Source organism: Trifolium pratense, linkage group LG7 (assembly GCF_020283565.1).
Source record: "Trifolium pratense cultivar HEN17-A07 linkage group LG7, ARS_RC_1.1, whole genome shotgun sequence".
In the NCBI taxonomy this organism is placed as follows: domain Eukaryota; kingdom Viridiplantae; phylum Streptophyta; class Magnoliopsida; order Fabales; family Fabaceae; genus Trifolium; species Trifolium pratense.
Genome location: NC_060065.1, coordinates 8,023,158 through 8,045,066, shown reverse-complemented (window position 1 = coordinate 8,045,066; position 21,909 = coordinate 8,023,158). Strand labels below are relative to the sequence as shown.

Below are 21,909 nucleotides of genomic sequence, written 5' to 3'. Positions count from 1 at the left end.
GAGAATATCTAGAAAATCATACCATAGAAATTCCACTGTGGGCAAAATTATGAATTGTATTGTTATTAATTATTCTTCGGTTAAAAATAGAGAATATCTCGAAAATCATACTAGAGAAATTCCACTTTAGGCAAAATTATGAATTGTATCATTAATAAACCAATATAAGTAAAGTTGACAAATATGAGTAGATATCCAATTTTACATCTCTTTCATCAAAGAATGCATGACAAAAAGACATTACTAAATTATCCTGATATAGGTAAGAAGAGAAATAACAGTCACTTATTGCAACTTTTGTACTGTGGGATATTTTTGCATCATTGCTATATATAACTCAATAAGGAACCCATTCAATGAGGCTTTCTATGTGGGGACAAAAAAATTGTATATTAGAGTCAAAGATTCGGATTCTGGTCACTAGCATTCTAAACAAATTCACCTCATGGAAGTGAGGTTGTCTGTGCAGTAACTAAAACAAAATATTGTAAGTTCAGTGCTGATATGTGATTTCCCATGAATGATGATGTGAGTAGAGTATCACTTTGTTCGCTTTTTGGCTTCGCTGTAAAGAATTACTCCAAAGACTGTGAGCGCATAACCCATCATTCCAGTGACTGAAACTGGGTTTCTAAATATTAGGATTGAAACTACTACTGCTACAGCGCCTTTAGCATTCCCTAGTACCTGTAGGAATCAACTCTAAGATTAGTTAAATCATCAACTTAGATCACCAAATATATAGTTTTGAAAAGGAAAAAAAAAAGCACTTAAAGCAAAGATCAGATTTCAGCATACAAGAATAATGTACAGCTCACTTATCCTCATTTATCACACTCACTTCATTGTTGAATATATGTTTTTGTGACCAACACCCTAAACACTAACTGAATGCATAACGTCATATGCAGCAATTTATTGCAAAACCTGATCAAGGATTTATATAGCTGGTTGTGTCAAATAAAGATCATAACTAAATAGGAGTAAAAATATTTGGTCCACTCAGATATAAACTGCTATAACTAGTAGTTGGTAGCAACTAACTTGAATAGTTGAACTTGAATTCTACCAAATTAATCTTGGATGCAAGTAAAATGTCAATATCAGTGTTAGAAAACACTAGCCTATGAAATCTCTGATAATCACAGAAAAATACAAACATAAAAGACTTCATTTTTTATGAATTTTGGGAAACTCGATTAAATATTACTAGGCATTGTAAAAATTAAATGACACAATGTAATTTGTTTTGAAAGAATTTGACTCTCAAATAAGACTTGTCAGGGAACAAAAGATTCGAAAACACAGACAAATGACTACACTGACGCACATTGCAAAATAACAGATAAAAAATATAAAGGTGATCAAGACCATGCTAATATTGTGTTTCATATCTTGTAATTTAAAGATAAGAGCATTTGACAACCACCAAAATTTGATGTCTCAACTACCAACAGATGAGAGAACTTGTTGGATGAAAATTAAATAGGGAAATGTTAACGAGGGATAACAGCAACAACTTCAAACCTTATCTCACTATATGGAATTGACTACATGGATCAAAGGTAGCTAATATGTTCTATCATAGATTAAGTCTATGACCAAACTATTGACTTCTAAGTCTTTCTTAATAGTTTCGAAAGAGGGATAACAACTAATTTCGATAATTGAGACATACCTGAAGGGTCAGAGCACTAGTATGTTTCGTGACCAAAAAATTGGTCAGGTTGACAAAATAAGCAAGAGCTGAGTTGAATAGCAGATACCAAATGATCTTAACATCATCTCTGGCTAGAGCCAAGGTGATGCCAACCACGTTTTCTTCCATTATAAGTGTAGCGGGAAGAAGGAAAACCACAGCCATTGGAGCCATGTAAAGAAGGAGGTTCATTGAATTCAGCTTCTCTCTGATACACAAAAATAATGTCAGTCCAATTTGAGTTCAGTATATATAACTTGAAAACCACAGAAATGTACAGCGATAAGTTTCTTAATCCTTACCCTTCAGAAGAAAGCAAAATTCCTTGAAGCACTGATTTCAGGGCTCTTGCAGCTGTAGCCGCAATACATACAATGAATCCAAATAAATGGAAACTCGGTTCACCCTATGACCAAATAGAGGACGAAAAACACATATCAGAAGCCAGAGTGTTTTTATTTTTCATAAATCAATATCAGTATATCACTCAAAGTTCAGTCACATTGTTAACAGGTATTGCTCAAAACCGTTGTAATATTATGGCGTGGTAAAATATCATTCAATGCCAGTACAAAAAATAATCAGACTGCTGTGTTGTCTATTTATCAGTATTATCAATCACGAACGCGAAAAACAACGGTGGTTTGTTCAAATTCCTTTACGTTACAATTCTACAGTAAATGACGCACAAACTTAGTCCCATAATTTGACCAAGATCAAAACATTTATCAAAGTATAGCGCCACCATAGCTGCATTGACAATGCTAGTATTTAGATTTAACTCTACGAAAAATTGGAAACATGAACTATCTCTGACCAAAAGACAAATTGAGTCAACAATAGCCTAAAGCATATTTGATGATCAAACCATATAAAAATCATCAAATTGTTAAGACACAAAATAAGTCAACTGAACACAAATAAGAACTAAACTAAACTTCCAACTCTCCAATTAAATATATTATCTCATGTAAGCATCTGAAATCACATAAAAAACAAACCTAAACCAGATAAAATTTGATGATCAGACCATAAAAAAGTCAACTCCCAAAAAAGTCCCTCTTATCATACCATACCCATCAACAATGCAGCAATATATAATATACATTTTCCATGAACAATTGCAGAAATGAAAACAAAAAGTAGTACAAAGAAATGAAGAAGGGTAAAATGTAACATACCCCACTAGCAATAACAACACCAGTAACAACAGGAACAAGGGTAAGATAAGTGAGCCAAGCCTCCCTCTTAAAGGTCATAATATAAGCAAAAATGGCAGTGAAAAAAGGCGTAGTAGCGCCGATAGCCTGATTGAAAGAAACAGGAAGATACCGAAGCGAAATATTCCCAAACACAACAGAAACACAGAAAATCAAACTTAAAGCAGAGATCTTAAAGAATTGAACTCTAGATCGAATTGTTTGCATAGGAACAATCTTCATCCATGCTATAGCAACATAGCTAAACAAAGAACAAGCTGTCATATGACACATGGTAAGAAAAATAGGATACTTGAAACCATAATTGCTCAGCAAATACTTGTTCAATAGAAGAACACCAATGTTGGAAGAGTACCATGCTGCTACAAGACCTATTGTGAAGAAACGTGATGAACCTTTCATTTTTGAACCCTTTTGATCTTCAGAAACCTGTAACAATTTCATTATGAAAATGGGTTATTGTGATCTGAATTGTGTTAATGGGATCTGAACATTGATTGAAATGGGTATGAAAAAAAGGGAAAAAGTTGTTGACTTTAATGGTACAAGCCATGGATCTGGGAATCCATGGCTTGGGGTTTTGGAGAAATTAAGGAATGGGAAAGGTACAGAAGAACGAGGTGAGTAATGGGTTTGCGTCGAATTAAGGAGAAAGGTTTTTTTTTTTTTTTTTGAGGATTACTATTATTATGATGGAAACAGAAAAATGGTTGCGTTATGATTTTCCGTTTGACAGCATCTTCATTTCATTGCGAGTAAGAGGGAGAAATATAAATAAATAAAGAAGGAGATATTCATTTAAAGCTATATAATTCAAGGTGTATTATTGTACTTATTTAATATATTAATATTGATATTCTATAGTAATAAAAAAATTGATCAATTCTATAGTAATAAATTAACAATGATAGTAATAATAAAAATAATAAATAATGTGTCTTCAAAAAAATAATAATAAATAATGTTATTATTTTTGGTCAAGTTTTTGTTATTAATTTCTATAGTGGTGAACAAGGTTATCAAAACCGGACCAGCCGGTCGGACCGGTCGGACCGTGAACCGGTCATGAAAACGGTTCGGTTTTGAGTAAAAAACGGATAGGAAATCGACCGGCAAAAAAACGCGTGAACCGGATCGAACCGGGTTGAACCGGCGAACCGGCCGGGCGGTTCAAGCGGTTTTGCAGTTTTTTTTTCTTTCAAAAAAAAAAGTGCAAAACGACGTCGTTTTAATTTTTATTTTTATTTTTAAAATCTGAAACAAAACAACGACATCGTAGGAATAGGAAATATTTTTTTTTTTCATCTATTTTTCATTTGGTTTGAATTATAAACTTTATTTTATTTTGACTTTTGATATTTTATCTTTTTAATGTGTGAAATTATGAAATATTGAGCAATTATTCATATATATTTATTTATATATTAATTAAAATATATATTTAATTAAAAACGGTTCGACCCCGATTGAACCCGGTCCGACCAATTGAACCTTGAACCGGTGAGCTCGCCGGTTCGATGACCGGTCCGGTTCTGACAACCTTGGTGGTGAACATGAATAGAAGGATTTGACCAAAAAATAAATGCGAATAAAAGGCTTTTAAGGATATTTTTAGTAAACAAAAAGGTATATTTTTATATTTTAGTAAAAAAAAAAAAAAAGAAGTGAAGATCAATTTTAGTCTTCGCAATTTTCTAACAATTTAATTCGGTTTATGATAAAAAATAAAATTTAAAGTAGTTCATGATATTTTCATATTAGAGACAAAAATTGTACCAAAAAAAAAGTCAAGTAGTCTAGTGGCTAAAAAATCAACCTTAAAGGTGAATTAGTGGAGTGTCCTGAGTTCGAATCGGGGTCCGACACATATAGTGCGATATCCCTACCAACTTAGCTAAGCTCATGGGGACAAACAATTAGTCTTTTGATTTGTTATAATAGAGAAATTAATTTGTTAATGGTATGAAAATGTTAAAAATTATTTTAAATTTTATTTTTGTTGGAGACTAAATTCAATCTAGAAAATTACAAGAAAACAAAATAGTGTTCACTAAAAACAAAAGCATATTTTCAGCCCTGAATTTGTGGAAGTTGGCATATTTATTTTCTAATTGAAAACAGTTTTGTTTGTAAAATAGTGAGGAAAGAGGGAGATTTGGGATGTTTACCGATTGAGGTAGCTCGTTTCGTTTGTACTTGTACTCCATAATTATTATGATGATGATTGATTGATGCAGGTTTCACTTTCAAGAACACTGTAAAGTGTGGTATCAGATAGATAAATGTGGAAATAAGCTTTTTGATGTTATTATGTAATGGTAATGGGAATGTTATGTAAGTAAAATAATAAAAATAAGAATTTTTCTGTTTAAATAATAGGCACTTTTTTTTTTTAAACACAATAATAGGCAATTATTGTATGGTCAACATTTTTATTTTTTTGACTCAACTTATTATGGTCAACAGATTATTATTATTTTTAGAGTATGGTCAACTGATTTATCGATTGTTATATTGGGTAAATTACATTGATACTGCTACGCAGCAGTGTTAAAAATTGCCACTCATTTAGGTTTCATAAGACTTGAGATTAGTCTATATAGTTGCTTATTGCACTTATAAGTCTACTACTATTTGTTATGCATTACCTTTCCGAAAAAAAATTGTTATGCATTGATCGTGTAAATTTTTTACACATGTTACGTTTTATTTTAGTGTGCCACGCCACGTTTCGAGATATTGATCATGTAATTGGAAGATTAACCTAACTGCAATGAAATGAGTTTCGTCAAAAAAATAAAATGAGTTGCTAAAAAAAATGACAATTTTAGCTAGCTTACATATTCTACCCTTGGATAGGATGCTTCTATGCAATTAGAAGACAAAATTATACTACATGTCATTTATCTTATTTTTTTTGTAACACTTTGGTCCTTTATCTTTTTTTTGTAACACTTTGGTCCTTTATCTTTTATTTGTAACACCTTAGTCCTTTATTTTTTTTATTTGTAACACTTTAGTCCCTTATTTTTTTTATTTGTAACACTTTAGTCCCTTATTTGTAACAGTTTTGTCCTTTATCTTTTTCTATTTGTAACATTGTGGTCCTTTATTTTTTATAAATAAATAAGACAAGGACCAAAATGTTACAAAAAAAAGATAAAGGACCAAATTATTACAAAAAAAAAGATAAAGAACCAAAATATTAAAAATAAAAATAAAACATACGTAGTTATATCAAACATGCAGAGAATATGGATTAAAAACCCACCCACCACCCACAAATTCGCTCAAATCCCATTGAAAAGTCCTGTCATGTAAGTAACTTCTTTATTGTTAGCATTAGCATTAGGAATTTTTTAAGGTGGGCATTAGGATTAATTTGGAGTTGGGTGGAGATACAAATGTATCTTTTCTTGTCAAAGTTTGACTTTTGACATTTTTGAGTATCTATCATTACGAACATTAGCAAATTTTACTTTGATTTCTTTTTTTTTTTTCAGTAGGATTTTATCCAAAAAAAAAAGGGTACTTCCAAAAAATTTGCAAAGTTTGGATTTTACATCAGATCTTGAGAAGGTTTGGAAATAGTTTTCAACCAGTCATAAACGTCTCAGTTGGTATATCATTAATCACGCCATTGATGATCATTTATTATCATAGAATGAGATTAATAAAAAATGTTGATCATACAAATGGCTTGATGATAGAATGAAAATAAATCTCGTTCGTAAGCATAATTTAATTAGTAAAGATATCGCATTTTATATGTAAAAATAATTGAATTTCAAACTAAAAATTATTCATTTATTCACATTAAAAGGTGAGTTTATAATCACTCAACTACTTAAAAAAATATATAAATGGATGCCGCGAGGACTTTAAGATTTTTTTGGGTGAAAAAGGCTTTAGGTTTAGGAACGAATAAAGATGTATTTTGGGGTTGGGCCGTTGGGATTATTACTCCATACATGAAAGATATTTTGCCTTCTAATTCTCTATCTTTGACCAAAAAAGAAAACAGTATGCAAAATGTAAATATGGGGGTATGAGTGAAAAGTTGAGAAGGGTATTTTTGTCAAAAACGAAATAATGTAAGAGTACTAGTACACCTTAATTATTTTTTGACTAGTTATTATTATACCATACGAGAGTGTTGGGAGAAAAATCACAACCATAAAAATGAGTTCATTTTTGAGAGAAAAAACAAAGACTTCTATTTTTATTTTGGATTTAATTTATATACACTGACGGTGTAAAATAATTTTACACCGTCAATCGATACCAACCATGTTTTCCGTCATATCACCCCACTTTCTTGAAATGACATGGTAAAATGGTGGTTATTTATTAGACGACCGTGTAAAACTATTTTACATCGTCGATGCATATCAATTAAACTATTTTATTTTTATGAAAATAATTAATATAAAATACATACATCTAACATAAGTAACATAAGTATGTTTATTTTTAAGTTGTGTTATTTACTTTCACTATTTTTTTTGGTACAAAAGAGGGTCGAAGACCCACTTTCACTATTTTTTATTATAAGAAGTTATTTTTTAAGCTTATTGAATAACTGATCGTATATATATTTGATCAGGTATTTGATTAAAAAAATAGTTTACATGGTTTTAATTATATAAGAAAAAGTAAGTTAAAGATGAAAAAAATCCCAAACCTTTTCAAGTGGCCAACCATGAGGAACAGAGATAGCTCCTTCAGAAACATTCACCACTCCACTTGTATTATTATTTTTACCATATGAATATGAATAATAATAATTTGATGATGTAGTAAAACCAAACCATGGAATATGCTTTTGAATATTCCAATTCACATGTGGTGATAGTGAGCTCAATTTGTACCTTACACTAGCACCAGATATTTCACTTAGTTTCTTCCTCCTACCTGAAAAAACCAAATACATCATCAATTCTTCATCTATGATCATTTCATTTTTGCTTAAGTATCTTATAATGAAAATAACAAGTGAGAAACATAGGATAAGTGAATTGAAAAAAGAGTATTTAATTTGTGAATTTGGACAAACATAGTATAATAGTACATGCCAGTAATAGCTATGACAGTTGTTGGAGAAATAAGAGTGATTTGAGCCATTGAAGATACAAATCCAAGAGTGATAAGTTTAACTAAGTTTGGACACAAGAGAAAGAGTAAAAAGAAAGGGTGTTGAGAAGAACAAGGGAATGAATTTGAGTACTTATTGGGTACCAATTCAAGGGTGATAGTGATATTTTGCTCCTTCAAGTAAAGACATAGGCATAGCACATATAATTAATAAGTCCAGGAAAAATGTGAAAGAAATTAAGAGAATCTTAGAGAGATGTTCTGAATATTCCTCATATTATTATTGATTGATCAAAGTGTCAATGTTACAATTTATCAAAGAGAAGATGGTCCTCTTAGAAATAGAAAGGGAAAACAATGTAACAACCAAAATATCTCAAACTAGCACAAAAACTATTTTAGAGGATTCTAATTTCTAATTATCCTATCTTAATTATCCTAATCCTAGCATAGTTTCTTATGGAGAGTTCAGGCCAGCATCCAAATCAACAGTGCACTAATATATTAGGACCGCGACAGACGTCACATTTTAACTCAAAATTTTAAGATATTATTAAATGTCACTTATGTTATATATCAAATATTTTACTTATTTACAGGTGATGTCGGACTAGCCACCCACAATTGAAAGCAATTATCTTTATATCAAGTGTGAGTTTCCACCTCCCAAAAACTCGGATCCACTCTTGCCCTACCTCCCACAAGTTGACTCGGAGCTCTGATATTACTAGTTGGAGAGTTCGGAAGAACATAAGAGTAACAACATGTGAATGCTCTGGGACCATATGAGAGTGAGATGTCACATCTCAACCTAAAATCTTAATGTATTAGATAAAATGAGTCATCGTTCTTATATATTGAACATTTTACTCATTCATAAGCAATCTGAGACTAACCACTTACACTTGAACCCAACAATCTTTTTGACACTTTTTTTTGGTTAAACAGTTTTATACGCTCCTTATGCTAGAATGGTGTTATTCGAATAAATTATTGTATTAATTTGATATCTTAAAAAAATTATTTGATTAATACATGAACTAAGGGATTATTAACCAAAAAAATCTTAGTAAAAAAAAACTTAGAATAATATGTAAACTCATCAAATATGTTTGTTGATAGACACTCGCGTTTGATCCGTTAAAGAGTAAGTACCGGATAGAATAGCACAAGATAGAACAACACAACACATGGTAGAACAACACAAAACAAATTTTTTATGATATTGAACAATTTTTTGTTTTATACGATATTTGGTGAACAAAATGATATGTTGGTATTTCAGACAAGTTGTACTTGAGACAAAAAGTTATGGTGTGGTTTAGTGAGAGACAAAAAATTCTATTTTTCTGCTGTCCCTTGCCCCCAAATTTGTCCAGTCCCTGGAACAATTTTACAATTAAACACAGTACAACTGAAGTTATCATGCCCGGTCTCTTATTATTTAGCAAATCAATAGGGGATAACTGATAAGTTAGTTTATAGCAGATATATAGTTTATAAGTTATATTTTTTCGCTTATAACGAATAAGCTAGATGGTGTTCGATAAAATTAACAATCGACCTAATTTATAAGATGTTATGTGTAATATTGAAAGAAAGAGGATAAGTTATAAGCTATTTTTTTCCTAATCTAGTTATAAGCTATAAGTTAACTTGCGTGTCGAGCCTAATCCCTATCTATATCTATTTTTTTGGATTGGTTAACTCTCTAAATAATTCTGAGTTTTATCCTATTATTTTTTTCCTAATCCAGTAATCGATTAAGTTAACGATTTTCATTCACAACCTTTTTGGGTCAAAAAAAAGTGATTTAAGGCTTGAAAAAGTTCCTCCTCCTTCTTTTTGGGTCAAAAAATTTTCATAACCTATTTAGTTTTACGCGGGTGATTCGTTAAAGAAAAGCGCAAAACTGTGCGTTGTTCTGAGATGAGTTGACCAATGAATCCAAAAAATGATAGATACGTAGAGATTAGGTGATGAATAATATTCTTCCTTCTGATTCGGCGGCATCATCATCATCGTTATCTCATTTGTGGGTCATCCCTCCGCTCTACGTTCACACCACCGACGACGCCGTTCCGTTATCAGGTACCTAACTTACCCTACAATAATACTTTCATGAATTCAATTTCCCCCCTTTTTTCTTACTTTATTTATTTATTTATTTCTACATTATTGTATTGTATGCTTGAAAATTGAAATAAGCATAAAGTTGAAATATATTCATCAGTATTTATATTGAATAATTAATGATCTTTTCACGTTTTTCTTACTATAATTTTCACATTATTATTTGGCGCATCTTGCTTGCTTACTTGACCAACAGAATCCGATCATGTAACTAACCCTCATAAACAATATGGCAAAGCATAGTACATTGCTTAATTAGTGCCAAAACTGTGTATTTGATGATATAAATGTCTAATATTGACTAAGAGTAGTCTACTCAACAAGATACAATCTTCTGCGAGGAAATCCTATCTTTATTGTTATTTTTCTAACAATGAGAGCATTCAAAACATGTAAATGTCGCATTACAATTGCTGAAATAATATAATGAGTTTCATCAAATATCTGCAAAAATATGGTATGTTTTGGAGTCTACAGAAATAAGCCGTAGTGCTGCAACTGTTGCTGCCACAGATGCTATGCTAAAGAAAACAATGTTGATCCAGTGCCAGAGTTTCTGCAAACTTGATAGTCTGTCCTTTTTCGCCACTAGATACATATGATTTGCAAGAATAAATGTAAGGGGAAACGTGCTGATTGCTCCCGTGAGGCTCATGAAATCTCCGAGGAATGGAAGGAGAGCCGCCACAAATGTATTAAAGGCCAGGTAGCCACCTCTTACCAGGATTCTAAATGACAAGTTCTTAATATTCAATGCACTTCCTTTGATCGCATTTTTTGTATCCAAATACTCATACATTGGACTTGCAAATATCTAACAGGTGTTATTAGGCAAGTTAAACACAATTTAAGTAAAACATTTAAGTGTAGCAAAAGTTCTAGTTTAGATTTACGTACATGTAATGCAATGACTGATTGAAGGAAGGCTGTAATATTGGCCAAAGCCTTCACCCAAACTGGACCATTCACATTATTCAGTAAATAGGCGTCTGTCGAAGCTCCATAAGCCCAGTATCCTGCAAAGGTAATCATGTACAATGGTACAACTCCGACTGTAAACTGAAAGTACAGGGATTTCATCATGTTCTTGACAACTGGCTGCTTTATTGTTGCCTGCAAGGTACATTAACAAATAAAACTCAGTTTTGTATTACGCTCACTGAAATGAAAACAAATTAGTATCAACTTGAAACTTAATAAGAAGATATGAAAATTTATAAGCTTCTATCTAACCTGTATCTCAGGAAGCATGCCGGTATTGTATGCAAACACTAGGTTAGCAGACGCCCCAATTGTTTCAAATACCTTATTTGAACCACTTAATGGAATACCGTAATCTCGGGGTGGTGATTGTATTCCTGGCAATGTACTGTTGGTTAGTAAATGTATCAACTCAAACTATATATTCAAATTTTTTGTACTTTAAATATTTTGTAATATGCTTCAAACTCTATCCTAGTGTATAATTGAGTACTTTTTTTTTTGGGTAGGTAGATGAAATGGCAAAACCATTATTAATTCACACACACAAGTGGGGGTGTCAGGGTTCAAACCCCGTTCATGGCGTCCGGCCTAACAATTTCGGCATATTTTTGCCAGTTGAGCTAGGACTTGTGGACTAACCAGGTAAATTTTAGATAGTTATAAACCACAATGGAGAAAATAGAGACATTATTCTGCTATTTCAAGGAAAAATCATCAGATAAGTGGATTGTTGGCTTAGAGAACTGATGGTAGTTAATTACAAGTGATTATATGATTAATTTGTAATCACAGACATGAGATATTACCATCTTTAATTGATAGCGCAAATGCTATGATAATGTATGCCATGCTGAAGACTGTTGAAAATCCCAGCCAAATTCCAAGAGCTGAAAGATGAGGAATACAAATGGCAAACAATGCACACACAAGTCCAGCTATGGCAATACAATAGGGAAGCTTCAGCTGACCATCATCTCTAAACAAGGTATAAGCAGCCTGCAAGTAAAAAAAGGTCAATACTGCACAATTTTTAAATGATTTCAGATTAAGTACAAGAATGCAATTTTGATTGAATGGTTCATAAGTGTTCTCTTACTTTCAAGGCTGAACCAGCCAAAATGATGAAACCAGTATTAATCATAAAAAGATTGATATACTGCAGTGCCCAAGTAATTTTATATGCCCTTTTACCTGCAAAATGAAATGAAAATTAACATAAGCTGAAAAATTAACAGTGTTATTTGAATACATTATGTTTTGTTGGCACTATTTACCGTATATATAGCCAGCAAGATCTCTATATCTAATGTGCCTTGTTCCTCCAAATTCATGGAGCATAGCAACAAGAGCATTAGCATAGAGTGATATTAAGGTAGCAAGAAAAAGACCAACTACACCCCCTACCCAACCAAGTGGAACCATGATGGTTCCGGAATATCCGAGCACATAAGCACTGTTTATTCCGGTGGTTAGGATAAATGCCACTTGAAGCCATGAATCTGCAAAAACATCACAAAATTATATTAGAAGTAGATACCTTGATTACTCTCTTTACAAAATTAAAGGATCCTAGATGCTATTAAGGAGGCTGAATCCGTTTCCTTTTCATTTTTTTAGTAAAGTCCAGGTAAAAAGTTTGATTGAAAATTATTTCCACCAGAAATAGTAAAAACTCAGTAAATAAGTAATTTCAATTCCATCAGAACATAATTGGTAATTCACATTTCACTGGACCCCAACTTTTAGCATTAAAAAAAAAAAAACAAAAAACTATACTCTGATTTTAATATATAATAATAATTGTGTTTATTCATTTTAATTTCCAGTGTTTTGTGTTTATTCATTTTTAAAATAATAAATGAAACATTAAGGCACATGTAAGTTACAATATTTATAATAATCAAAACTTAGAACACTTTTATTCTCAAAAAAAAAAAACTTAGAACACTTTGCTAAAAAAGAAAAACTTAGAACACTTTTGAAAAAAATCAAATACGACAAAATAAAAATATATAAATAAATAGTGGTTAGACTGAAAGTAGAGTTAGGAGTTTCATTATGAGTGGGAGGTTGTAACAATTTCAATTATTAGAGTAAACTCCTTGGTTCAACGGGTTAAGGAGTTCTCTTTCGTGACAAATAATCTCTATGATAAATTATTCGGGAGAACTCTGACCTATTTTAGTTTTTGGCTAAATTTATTTTCATTGAGGCCGAACTCTAGATCACATGTGCCTTCTCTAAAAATGAGAGTTAATTAAAAACAAAATCTCCCATTAAACTCTGTACTATTAATAGAAAAATGTCCTAATATAGTAAATATTATGAAATAATAATAGTGTTAATTGAACAAGTATGGGAAAAAGTCAAAATGGAGAGAAAGTGGAGATATTAGCTGAGATACATACAAAATAGGTAAATACAAAAGGGTAATTTTGAAAATTCATAGAATTGTTTCTTCAGTGACTGAAAACACATTCAGACTGTAATTCAGCATGTGCTATGTTCTTTCTTTCATTCCATTTCTATGTGGTACTTGTACATATGATGTGAATTGTGTTCCTCTCTCCTCATACTCCATAAACATGGGAATTTTCGAAAAATCATGTGAGTGAATGAAAAGCTTAAACATAAATATACCTTTTCAAAATTAAATAAAATAAATAAACATAAAGAAATGAAAAAGACTTTCAAAAGAAGAGAAGAGAAAAGAAAAGAAAAAGATAAATAAAATGAAAAGAAATAGGTTATGGTAACGAAAAACAAACCGCTGCTAATTTGATGTGCAGTTTCTGGGATTTCAACAGTATCATCGTGTATCTTGTTTGGATCATTCATTTCACCGCATCCTTTTCCCATTGTTATTACGGTGGAGATTGATTATTACTAATGTTGTTGCACTTAGACGCTAGAATCACGGTGAGATTAAGCTGATTATTCTCCACCGATGCTGTTCTGAAGTTATTAAAGACAGAACAGATAGCGAGCGAGAGTTAAGCAAGAACAGAGCGTTAACAGAATGCTGAAATGCCTTACTCTCTATATATAAACTTTGGCCGTTCAGCATAACCAATGGTGAACAACCAATCATACACCCCATTTTAGCATCTTTTATTTTTTTTTATTTTTTTTTGGGTAAGTTATTTATTATTATTTACTAACAAAATAATATCTTTTGGGGAATTTTAATATTTTCTACTTTAATATTTTACCATATACTGTAGTTTTTTTTTGTTTACTTACCATATACTGTAGTTTATATATATATATATATATATGGTAAAACCAATTTTTTTATGTATTTAAAAAATCATAATGTAAAAATAATCATAAAACAACTTTAAATGAGAAAATGCTAAAAGTAATTTTTTTAGAGGAGAGAGAAAATAAGTGTTGAAAGGCGGAAATTATTAATTTATTTTTCTCTGTACCCAAAAAAAAATTGTTTTACTGCAATACCCCTCTTTTAAAAAAAATATTCGTAATACCCCTCTTTTGGACAAAACCTGACGCCGATGGCGGAATTGAGAATTCCACCATTAACTTGACATGGCGGAATTGAGAATTCCATCATTGACCATAATGTTTTTTTTTTGCTTTCCGTGTCCCTTGTCTCTACATGCATGATAGACAACTTTGTTTATTAATTTTTTGAAGGTTTTTGGCGTCAGAAATGACTATTTTTTTTCGTTTCAAAAATAGAAATGACCTTTTTTAGTTTTTTTTTTAAACGAAAATTAATAGGATTATAATAACAAAAAAATAAAATAAAAAATTATTTCCACATGTCACGTCAAGATTTTGTCCATGTCATATGTCTACTTATGGAGCCAGGGGGTAACGCAAGGAATCTTCACATTGTAGGAGTGGAATCTAAAAAAAAATAATTGTAGTGCGGTAACGCAAAACTCGCGTATTTTGCGGGGGGTATAACCCTATTTACCCATAAATGTATTATGCACTCTTTTTCTTTTCATCACTAAGGTTTTATTCAATTGAGTTTTATGATAAGTTTTTTAATGAGACAAATCAAACACAAATGATGTTGTATTCTTTTTTCTTTGCTGTAATTTTTTTGCATTGAATTTTTTCTAGTAAGATTTTAATGAGACATATTGTTGATGGACATTCAAAGGGGGAGTGTTATGAATATTATTATTGATGTGCATATAAATCATTAACCACCCATTATATTTATTTATCTATAGATAGAATTTATGTATCATGATAAACTGATTTAATTTAATCATAGTAACAGAAACTCTTTCTCTTTTCTTCGTCTATAATATTGTTCATGATAATTTAACAATTTTAATTTTTTTTTAAAAATAATCGAGATTAAACTACATACATAAAAACTTTTTAAATACCAAAACATGTCACTTTTTTATAGGAATAAAAAATAAAATATGATCTCTTAAAAAAATGATTATTTTATAAAAATTAAAAACATTTTCAAAATTTTATGAAATGGAGAATATACTTCATGTTAATTACACTTCACGTTTAAAATTATAAACAAAAATAGAATAAAAAAGTTAATATTTAATTAACCAATTTAAATATAGACTTAAATACACTTTTGGTCCCCTAAGTTTCATAATTGCTTAATTTTGGTCCCCCAGATTTCAATTGCTTGATTTTAATCCTCTAAGTTTCACAATTGCTCGATTTTAGCCCTCCAAGTTTCAATTGCTCCATTTTGATCCCCCAAGTTTACCCCGTTTTGCATTTGCTAGCCCCCGTTGAATATTTTGATTAAAAATTGGTTATGTGGCATTTTAAAATTAAATATGTATTTAAAAATAAATAAATAAATTACAAATTGTTTTTTAAAAACTAAACTATAAAATATTTTTTTTATTATATGTAGTTTATAAAATAATTTTGTTATATAAAAAAGTAAAAAAATAAATTTATGAACTATTTTTTAAAAACTTTGTAAACTTTTTTTTAAGTAAAATATAATTATTAAACCTTTTATTAAAAAAACAATTTTTAATACTTTTTATAAAAGCAAATTTTTTTATATTTTTTATAATTAAAACATTTTTTAAATTTTTTAAAAAAATGTCACATAAGCAAATTTTAGTCAAAAAAGTCAACGGAGACTAGCAAAAAGGACGTAAATATGGGGGCCAAAATCGAGCAATTGAAACTTGGAGGGCTAAAATCAAGCAATTGTAAAACTTAGGGGTTAAAATCAAGCAATTAAAATGTGAGAGGGGCAAAATCAAGCAATTATGAAATTTGGGGACCAAAACTGCATTTAAGCCTTAAATATATCAACATTTTTTTAACCAAATTTTATTTATAATTTAAGACGAAAGAGTACATACAATTAGTAACCAAAAAAAAGAAGAGTACACACAATTAAAGATCTAGACTACAAATTTTTTATCAATAAATTGCTATACAAATAATCAAATTTTACATTATTTAATCTCAACTATCCATTTTTATTGAATAGTCAGAAACAGTTATCGCATCCACCATAAAATTGTTAAATCCAAACCCGAGAAAAAATGGTGTAAGCAAAGGCGGTGCCACAGTAGCAGAGCAGCAGATCCCGTAACGTGGCCTAAGTGAAGAGTGGAATGGCAATGAATGATTGATTAGGCTGTAAAATTGACCCAAACACGCCCACAGTCCACACTTTACTGGTCCCGCCAGGCGCCACTTGACTCTATGCTGCTTCCGTCCAAATATTGGATTTATCATTTTATTATTCTAGACAGATAATATAGTAGATATTGGATAGTTCAGTTTGGATAACTAAAAGATATTTTTTAAATAATCTTTTATCTTTTATATTATAAGCTTGTATACACAAGCAAACTGTAAACCCTAATTTATTTTCTTTGTTTTCCCTCCATTTTATCTTACAATTTTTATTAAAAATAATACAATTTTGTCTTGACTATGATTCGAACTCGCAACCCTTCAGTGCAAAACAATATTTTCAACCATTATGGCAAGTATATTAATTGTGGTTAAAATTATGTGCAATAATTGATAAGCACCATCAATTTTAAAAGTATATCATATCAAAATTATTGTTGACTATATTATTCATCACGAAATATTTTTATGTCTTTCCTGATCAATGATTTTTTTTCTACCGGATCATAAATTTAGAGAATAATTATCATGTGAGATTTGGAAAGTTATTATCACATGTAATTTAGAAAGTTATTACCAAACTCAATTCTGCTAAATCAATTTTTTTTGCAATACAACCAAACACAACCATAGTCATGTCACTAATCACATTCATTATTTTGATTTTAACATTGCAGATTTAATATTAAACGATGATCAATTGATACAATATGCACTAGCAGACCGATTGTGATTTAAATTATGTCCACAAAGTGTTAAGCTCCATCAACTTTCATAGGAAAGATTTCATACGACAATTAAGCACCATCAATTTTCATTGCACAATTTAAACAATTAAAAACCGATAATCTCTTATATTATAAGCTTACTAACATAAGCTAACCCTAAACCAAAATTTTTCCCCTCTCATTTTCTCTTTCTTTTTATTGCAGCTTTATATTAAAAAAATACAGATTTGTCATCGAACTTGCATTCCTTACTTATAATAAAACCTTTCAACCGCTAAAACATGTGCTTCAATTATGAAAGAATTTAGGAATCCTAATATGTTAACCCTGTTTTCAATAAATTTGAACGGCGGAATTAATCACAATTTTTATTTATTTATGGATGTCTACTTAAGTTTATGTTCTTGATTATGTCTTTAATTTTTTTTAACCTTTAATTATCATCAATTTTTTAACCTTTAGTTATCAGCAATTTTTTTTAATAAGTAAACAAAACAATGGAGTTCCAAAATTATTTAAAAAATATATAAAATATAAAATAAGCACATAAACAAATATAGAATAATTAGTCCATGAAATTCCCTATACTACTCTTATTGAAAATGCTCTTAAAATTTTTGTATTTTATTTTTTATTGTTACATACTACACCTAATTAGACCCATGCACCGCATGGGTCAAAGTTCTAGTATATAAGTATAACAACCCTCCTCTACAATTAAGTGACATATTTGAAAAATTAAAGCTGTTTTTTATTTTGATAAAATGAAATATAAAAGTCTCCCCTTTTTAATTTTTACTAAAAAATAATACCGGTCACAATATTTATTTATTAATCAAAAGCATACATATTTAAGTTCGTTAAAAATTAAAAAAAATAAATTTATAAATAAACTCACAACACCCGAATTAATAATATAAAATGGACTAAAATCTATAAATATGACAAAATCTGCAATTGTTATGACAAAATTCGAATGTCCGAAATGCTCACATCTCCGAATTTGAATATGCACTGAATTTCAATAAAAACATTTTTACAAATCTAAAACAAACAAACAATCATACTAAAATGGGAAATTGAAACGCACATTGTACCGAGATGAAAAATTAAAATAAACAACTCCATACTAAGATAAAAGTAAAACAACACTAGGCGAAAAAAAAAAAAAAATTTAAATAATTATTTTTTTAAATAAAAAGAAATAAAAAATAATTAAGAGGAGTGATTACGGATGAAAATTAACCTTAAATTCTTCTCTAGAAGATGAACATAAAACCATACTCTCCTAATTACACATCTGTCACTTGATTAACTTCTTTGAGCTCTCTTAAAACATGAACCATCTAACATTGCCATCTCCTCCATGGATTCAATGAGTTTTGGGAACTAAGCTAACAAAGAACAAGCTAAGAGTGAGTTTAAATAGACAATGAAATATGCCCCAAAATTTATCAACTTCTCGAGCTGTTCTCAAAGCTCCAGAAAATAAATCACAACAACTACAGCTATTATTGTTGTTAAATATACCATCATTTCTACTCCACCAATATGTCAAGCATATATAACACTCAATATCAAGTTTCATTTTAAGCCAAACACATTAATACTTTTTCTCACAAGTTAAAATAAATTTTTATTTTTTGAAAATATCGATCATATTAATTTGTTATGAATACCAAATCTAGTGGCTTAAATGATCTATAACCGCTGAATCCTGAATGGTTGGCCCTCATTGTTTTGTTTGTTTTTTTGTTTTGTTTTGAATTATGAAATATGAATACCTATAAATCATCTATAACCGCATAATGGTTTTGGACTTTTGGTGACAGAAAATGTTCCACACTAAGTCCATTTGGCCTAGCTTTTTTTTTTGAGATTATGCAAATAGCTTATGCAATATAAATTAAGTTTTATGTTATTTTATAAGTTTACACTAGTGAAAATTGTAATTTTATAAGCTATTTTATCATAAACTACATTGACAAACTTATAATAATATATAAAAATTGCATAAGTTGTTTGCATAAGCTCTAAATAAGAGGAAAAAAAAAGTCAGATCAAACGGACCCTAAACATGACATTCTTTGTCTTTTTTATTTTCTTTAATTAGTATTCACTGAAAAAACAAATAAATGATTCAAAAGAAATGCTCACAGATTTTAAAGGTGTGGACAGAGAATTTTAAAGAATAGATATTTTTTAGTTAATTATGAAATTATCATTTAAGCCACTAGATTTGGTCTAGTGGTGAAGAGTTTGGGTAATACTCTATATGTCTTGGATTCGATCCCAGCTCATTGTAAACAAAAAAAAAGAAAGAAGAAATTATCATTTCAAATAATTCATTTCAAATTCAAAGGTGTTGTCCTTTTGACCATATAGATATTTTGCTTCAGTTATCATAGTACATTCCCTTTAACCAAAATGAGATAACTTTGACGGCGAGGCTTGAGGTGGTTATTACGACGTTAGGTTTGTTGTATTGCTATGGGAATATACTTGTGAAACAAGTTAGTACGCCAACACACTCAAGTCAATATATAATCAAGGAAGAGTGAAGTGAAAAGTGAATGAGTTATGTAGCTTAGCGTCAAAGTCTGATCCTTATACAAAAAGAGACGATTATAACCGTATGTGACAGTTGCCAACAATCGTAATAGAGTAAGAGCAGTTGTTGAGATTAATCCAACGGTCTTAACGGTGTTGCCGTTCTGGAGAACATTCGCTACAAGGGCGCACAGGAACAATGGTATCCGTTACACATAGCTTATATGCGAAGCTACTGGAGTAAAGTGTCATTAAACTGGACTTAGAATATTTAGGCAACTTCTTACATTAAGCTTAATTTGGCCCCGACCAAAATTGAATCTATTGCTTAGCTTCTATGATGCACGAGTATTTCATTTGAGAGAGAGTACTAGTGCCGAGTACGTACCGACCATACCTTAATTTATATCCATATACGTACATTAGTTTTTCTAAAAATATCCGCACCTAGGCAACGTAGTTGTACCACATTATATTGGTGCTATAAAGCAAACGTTAATTAGATAACCTAATTATTTTTAAAAAAATGGATTTTTTCTTTGTATTTTTGAAAATAGATTTTCTAAAATCGTTTTTTAAAAAATAGATTTTTTATATACATTTTTTTCTAAATTGAAATACTAATTTTGACATCATAACATAAACACACATTATTGAAGATCAAAACATAGTCAAAATCACAATTTTTTCAAAAAGTTTTAATTTAAAAATGATTTTTATGAAAATCTATTTGAAATAGTTACAAAATTGATTTTTCAAAATTTTGATATCCAAAAAAAGTTTCAATAAAACGATAAAATACCTAAAATAACATTTTAAGAATAACTATTTAAACAAAATTTTCATTCAAACCTTTTATAAAAGATTTCTTTATAAACTTTTTTTACTGTAACACTACATCAATCTATTTTAAAAAAATTTATAACAATCAGGCCATAACCTAGTATCTTGTTGAGGATTTTCTAAAGGTGATCAAGTTGTGAGCATTTTCTAAACAATCATGGAGTAGTCTCCCTCTTGTGATGCATCTTTATACCTTTTTATCGTTGAATTAATTACTCCTTTGAGATGCCTTTTAACCTTAGTCACTGAAAATTCAAACAATTTTTTTTACAGGAGAACAAACAGTCAAGTCAAACATGTCATGTGGAAAAGTGACTTTAGTTTGCTAGTGCTGTTTACAAATATTTCAAAAAGAAAAGTAAGATGTTCTTTGAATTAAAAAACACTTCTCATCAAGAGGCTCAATTTAATTTGGATTTTAAAATAATATCAAAAGGTGAATTTTTACTATTTCAAATAAAAATTAAAGTTTATAATAATAAAAATAGATAGTAAATAAACTTGGATTAATGGTATATTTAGTCTTTTACATTTATTTTATATTTTAATTTTTTTACGTTTAAAACGTTTTAAGTTATTTAGTCATTTTAGTCAAATTTATATTTAAATTGTCCATATAACTAACGGATTTGCATACATAGGTAACTTAGAAGGGTGTCACGTAGAAATTTTAGACAAAATTAACAAAAAATTAGACAAAATTGACTCAAAATTTAGCAAAAATGACGAACTTATTTTTACATTACTAACGTAAAGGATCAACTAAACTTTTTAAACATAGAAAATCAAGTTAATATATAAAATAAATGTAAATAACCAAATATGCAATTTAGTCAATATACTTTTATTAAAATTTGTTAAAAATAAGAAAACTTTTTTTTTTTTTATACAAGAACCAGCAGGCAGCAACAATTGAATAAGAAAATAAGAAAACTACCTTTGAATCGGATTCATATTGAACGTCCCTTAATTGACAAGAATGTCAAATTGTTGTGAAACCAAAGTCATTTTCCTACATTAATTAGAACCTAACAAC

General features: G+C 29.8%; 2 protein-coding genes across 6 annotated transcripts; both read right to left on the bottom strand.

Annotated features, from left to right (window-relative positions):
• Positions 1 to 125: 125 nt before the first annotated feature.
• Positions 126 to 8,478, bottom strand: LOC123896733 (probable sugar phosphate/phosphate translocator At3g11320). 5 transcript variants are annotated; one of them, XM_045947087.1, is made up of 6 exons: positions 7,995 to 8,478; positions 7,604 to 7,833; positions 2,881 to 3,348; positions 2,002 to 2,105; positions 1,679 to 1,907; positions 126 to 687 (listed from the first exon to the last, which is right to left on the bottom strand). In XM_045947087.1, exons 1-6 carry the CDS (start codon positions 8,041 to 8,043, stop codon positions 541 to 543), a joined length of 1,227 nt encoding a protein of 408 aa, XP_045803043.1. In that variant the 5' UTR covers positions 8,044 to 8,478; the 3' UTR covers positions 126 to 540. The 5 variants fall into 5 exon arrangements, with proteins under 5 accessions (XP_045803043.1, XP_045803045.1, XP_045803048.1 ...); XM_045947089.1 differs by having other exon boundaries at positions 7,991 to 8,378; XM_045947092.1 differs by having other exon boundaries at positions 8,147 to 8,378.
• Positions 8,479 to 10,393: 1,915 nt separating this feature from the next.
• Positions 10,394 to 14,196, bottom strand: LOC123897515 (proline transporter 2-like). Its single transcript, XM_045948190.1, has 7 exons — positions 13,899 to 14,196; positions 12,405 to 12,629; positions 12,227 to 12,321; positions 11,937 to 12,126; positions 11,380 to 11,504; positions 11,044 to 11,259; positions 10,394 to 10,960 (listed from the first exon to the last, which is right to left on the bottom strand). The coding sequence occupies exons 1-7, from the start codon at positions 13,987 to 13,989 to the stop codon at positions 10,583 to 10,585; spliced, it is 1,320 nt and encodes a 439-aa protein (XP_045804146.1). The 5' UTR covers positions 13,990 to 14,196; the 3' UTR covers positions 10,394 to 10,582.
• Between the last annotated feature and the right edge of the window lie 7,713 nt (positions 14,197 to 21,909).

Bases quoted from the DNA above. Each gene is read 5' to 3' on its own strand.
- LOC123896733 (XM_045947087.1), bottom strand. From the start codon at position 8,043: ATGGCTCAAATCACTCTTATTTCTCCAACAACTGTCATAGCTATTACT. The intron at 7,834-7,994 runs GCATGTACTATT...TGGTTTTTTCAG, and splicing joins AACTGTCATAGCTATTACTG to GTAGGAGGAAGAAACTAAGT. The intron at 688-1,678 runs GTATGTCTCAAT...TGATTCCTACAG, and splicing joins CTAGTGCTCTGACCCTTCAG to GTACTAGGGAATGCTAAAGG.
- LOC123897515 (XM_045948190.1), bottom strand. From the start codon at position 13,989: ATGGGAAAAGGATGCGGTGAAATGAATGATCCAAACAAGATACACGAT. The intron at 12,630-13,898 runs GTTTGTTTTTCG...ATGTTTTTGCAG, and splicing joins TGCACATCAAATTAGCAGCG to ATTCATGGCTTCAAGTGGCA. The intron at 10,961-11,043 runs GTACGTAAATCT...AACACCTGTTAG, and splicing joins AATCAGTCATTGCATTACAT to ATATTTGCAAGTCCAATGTA.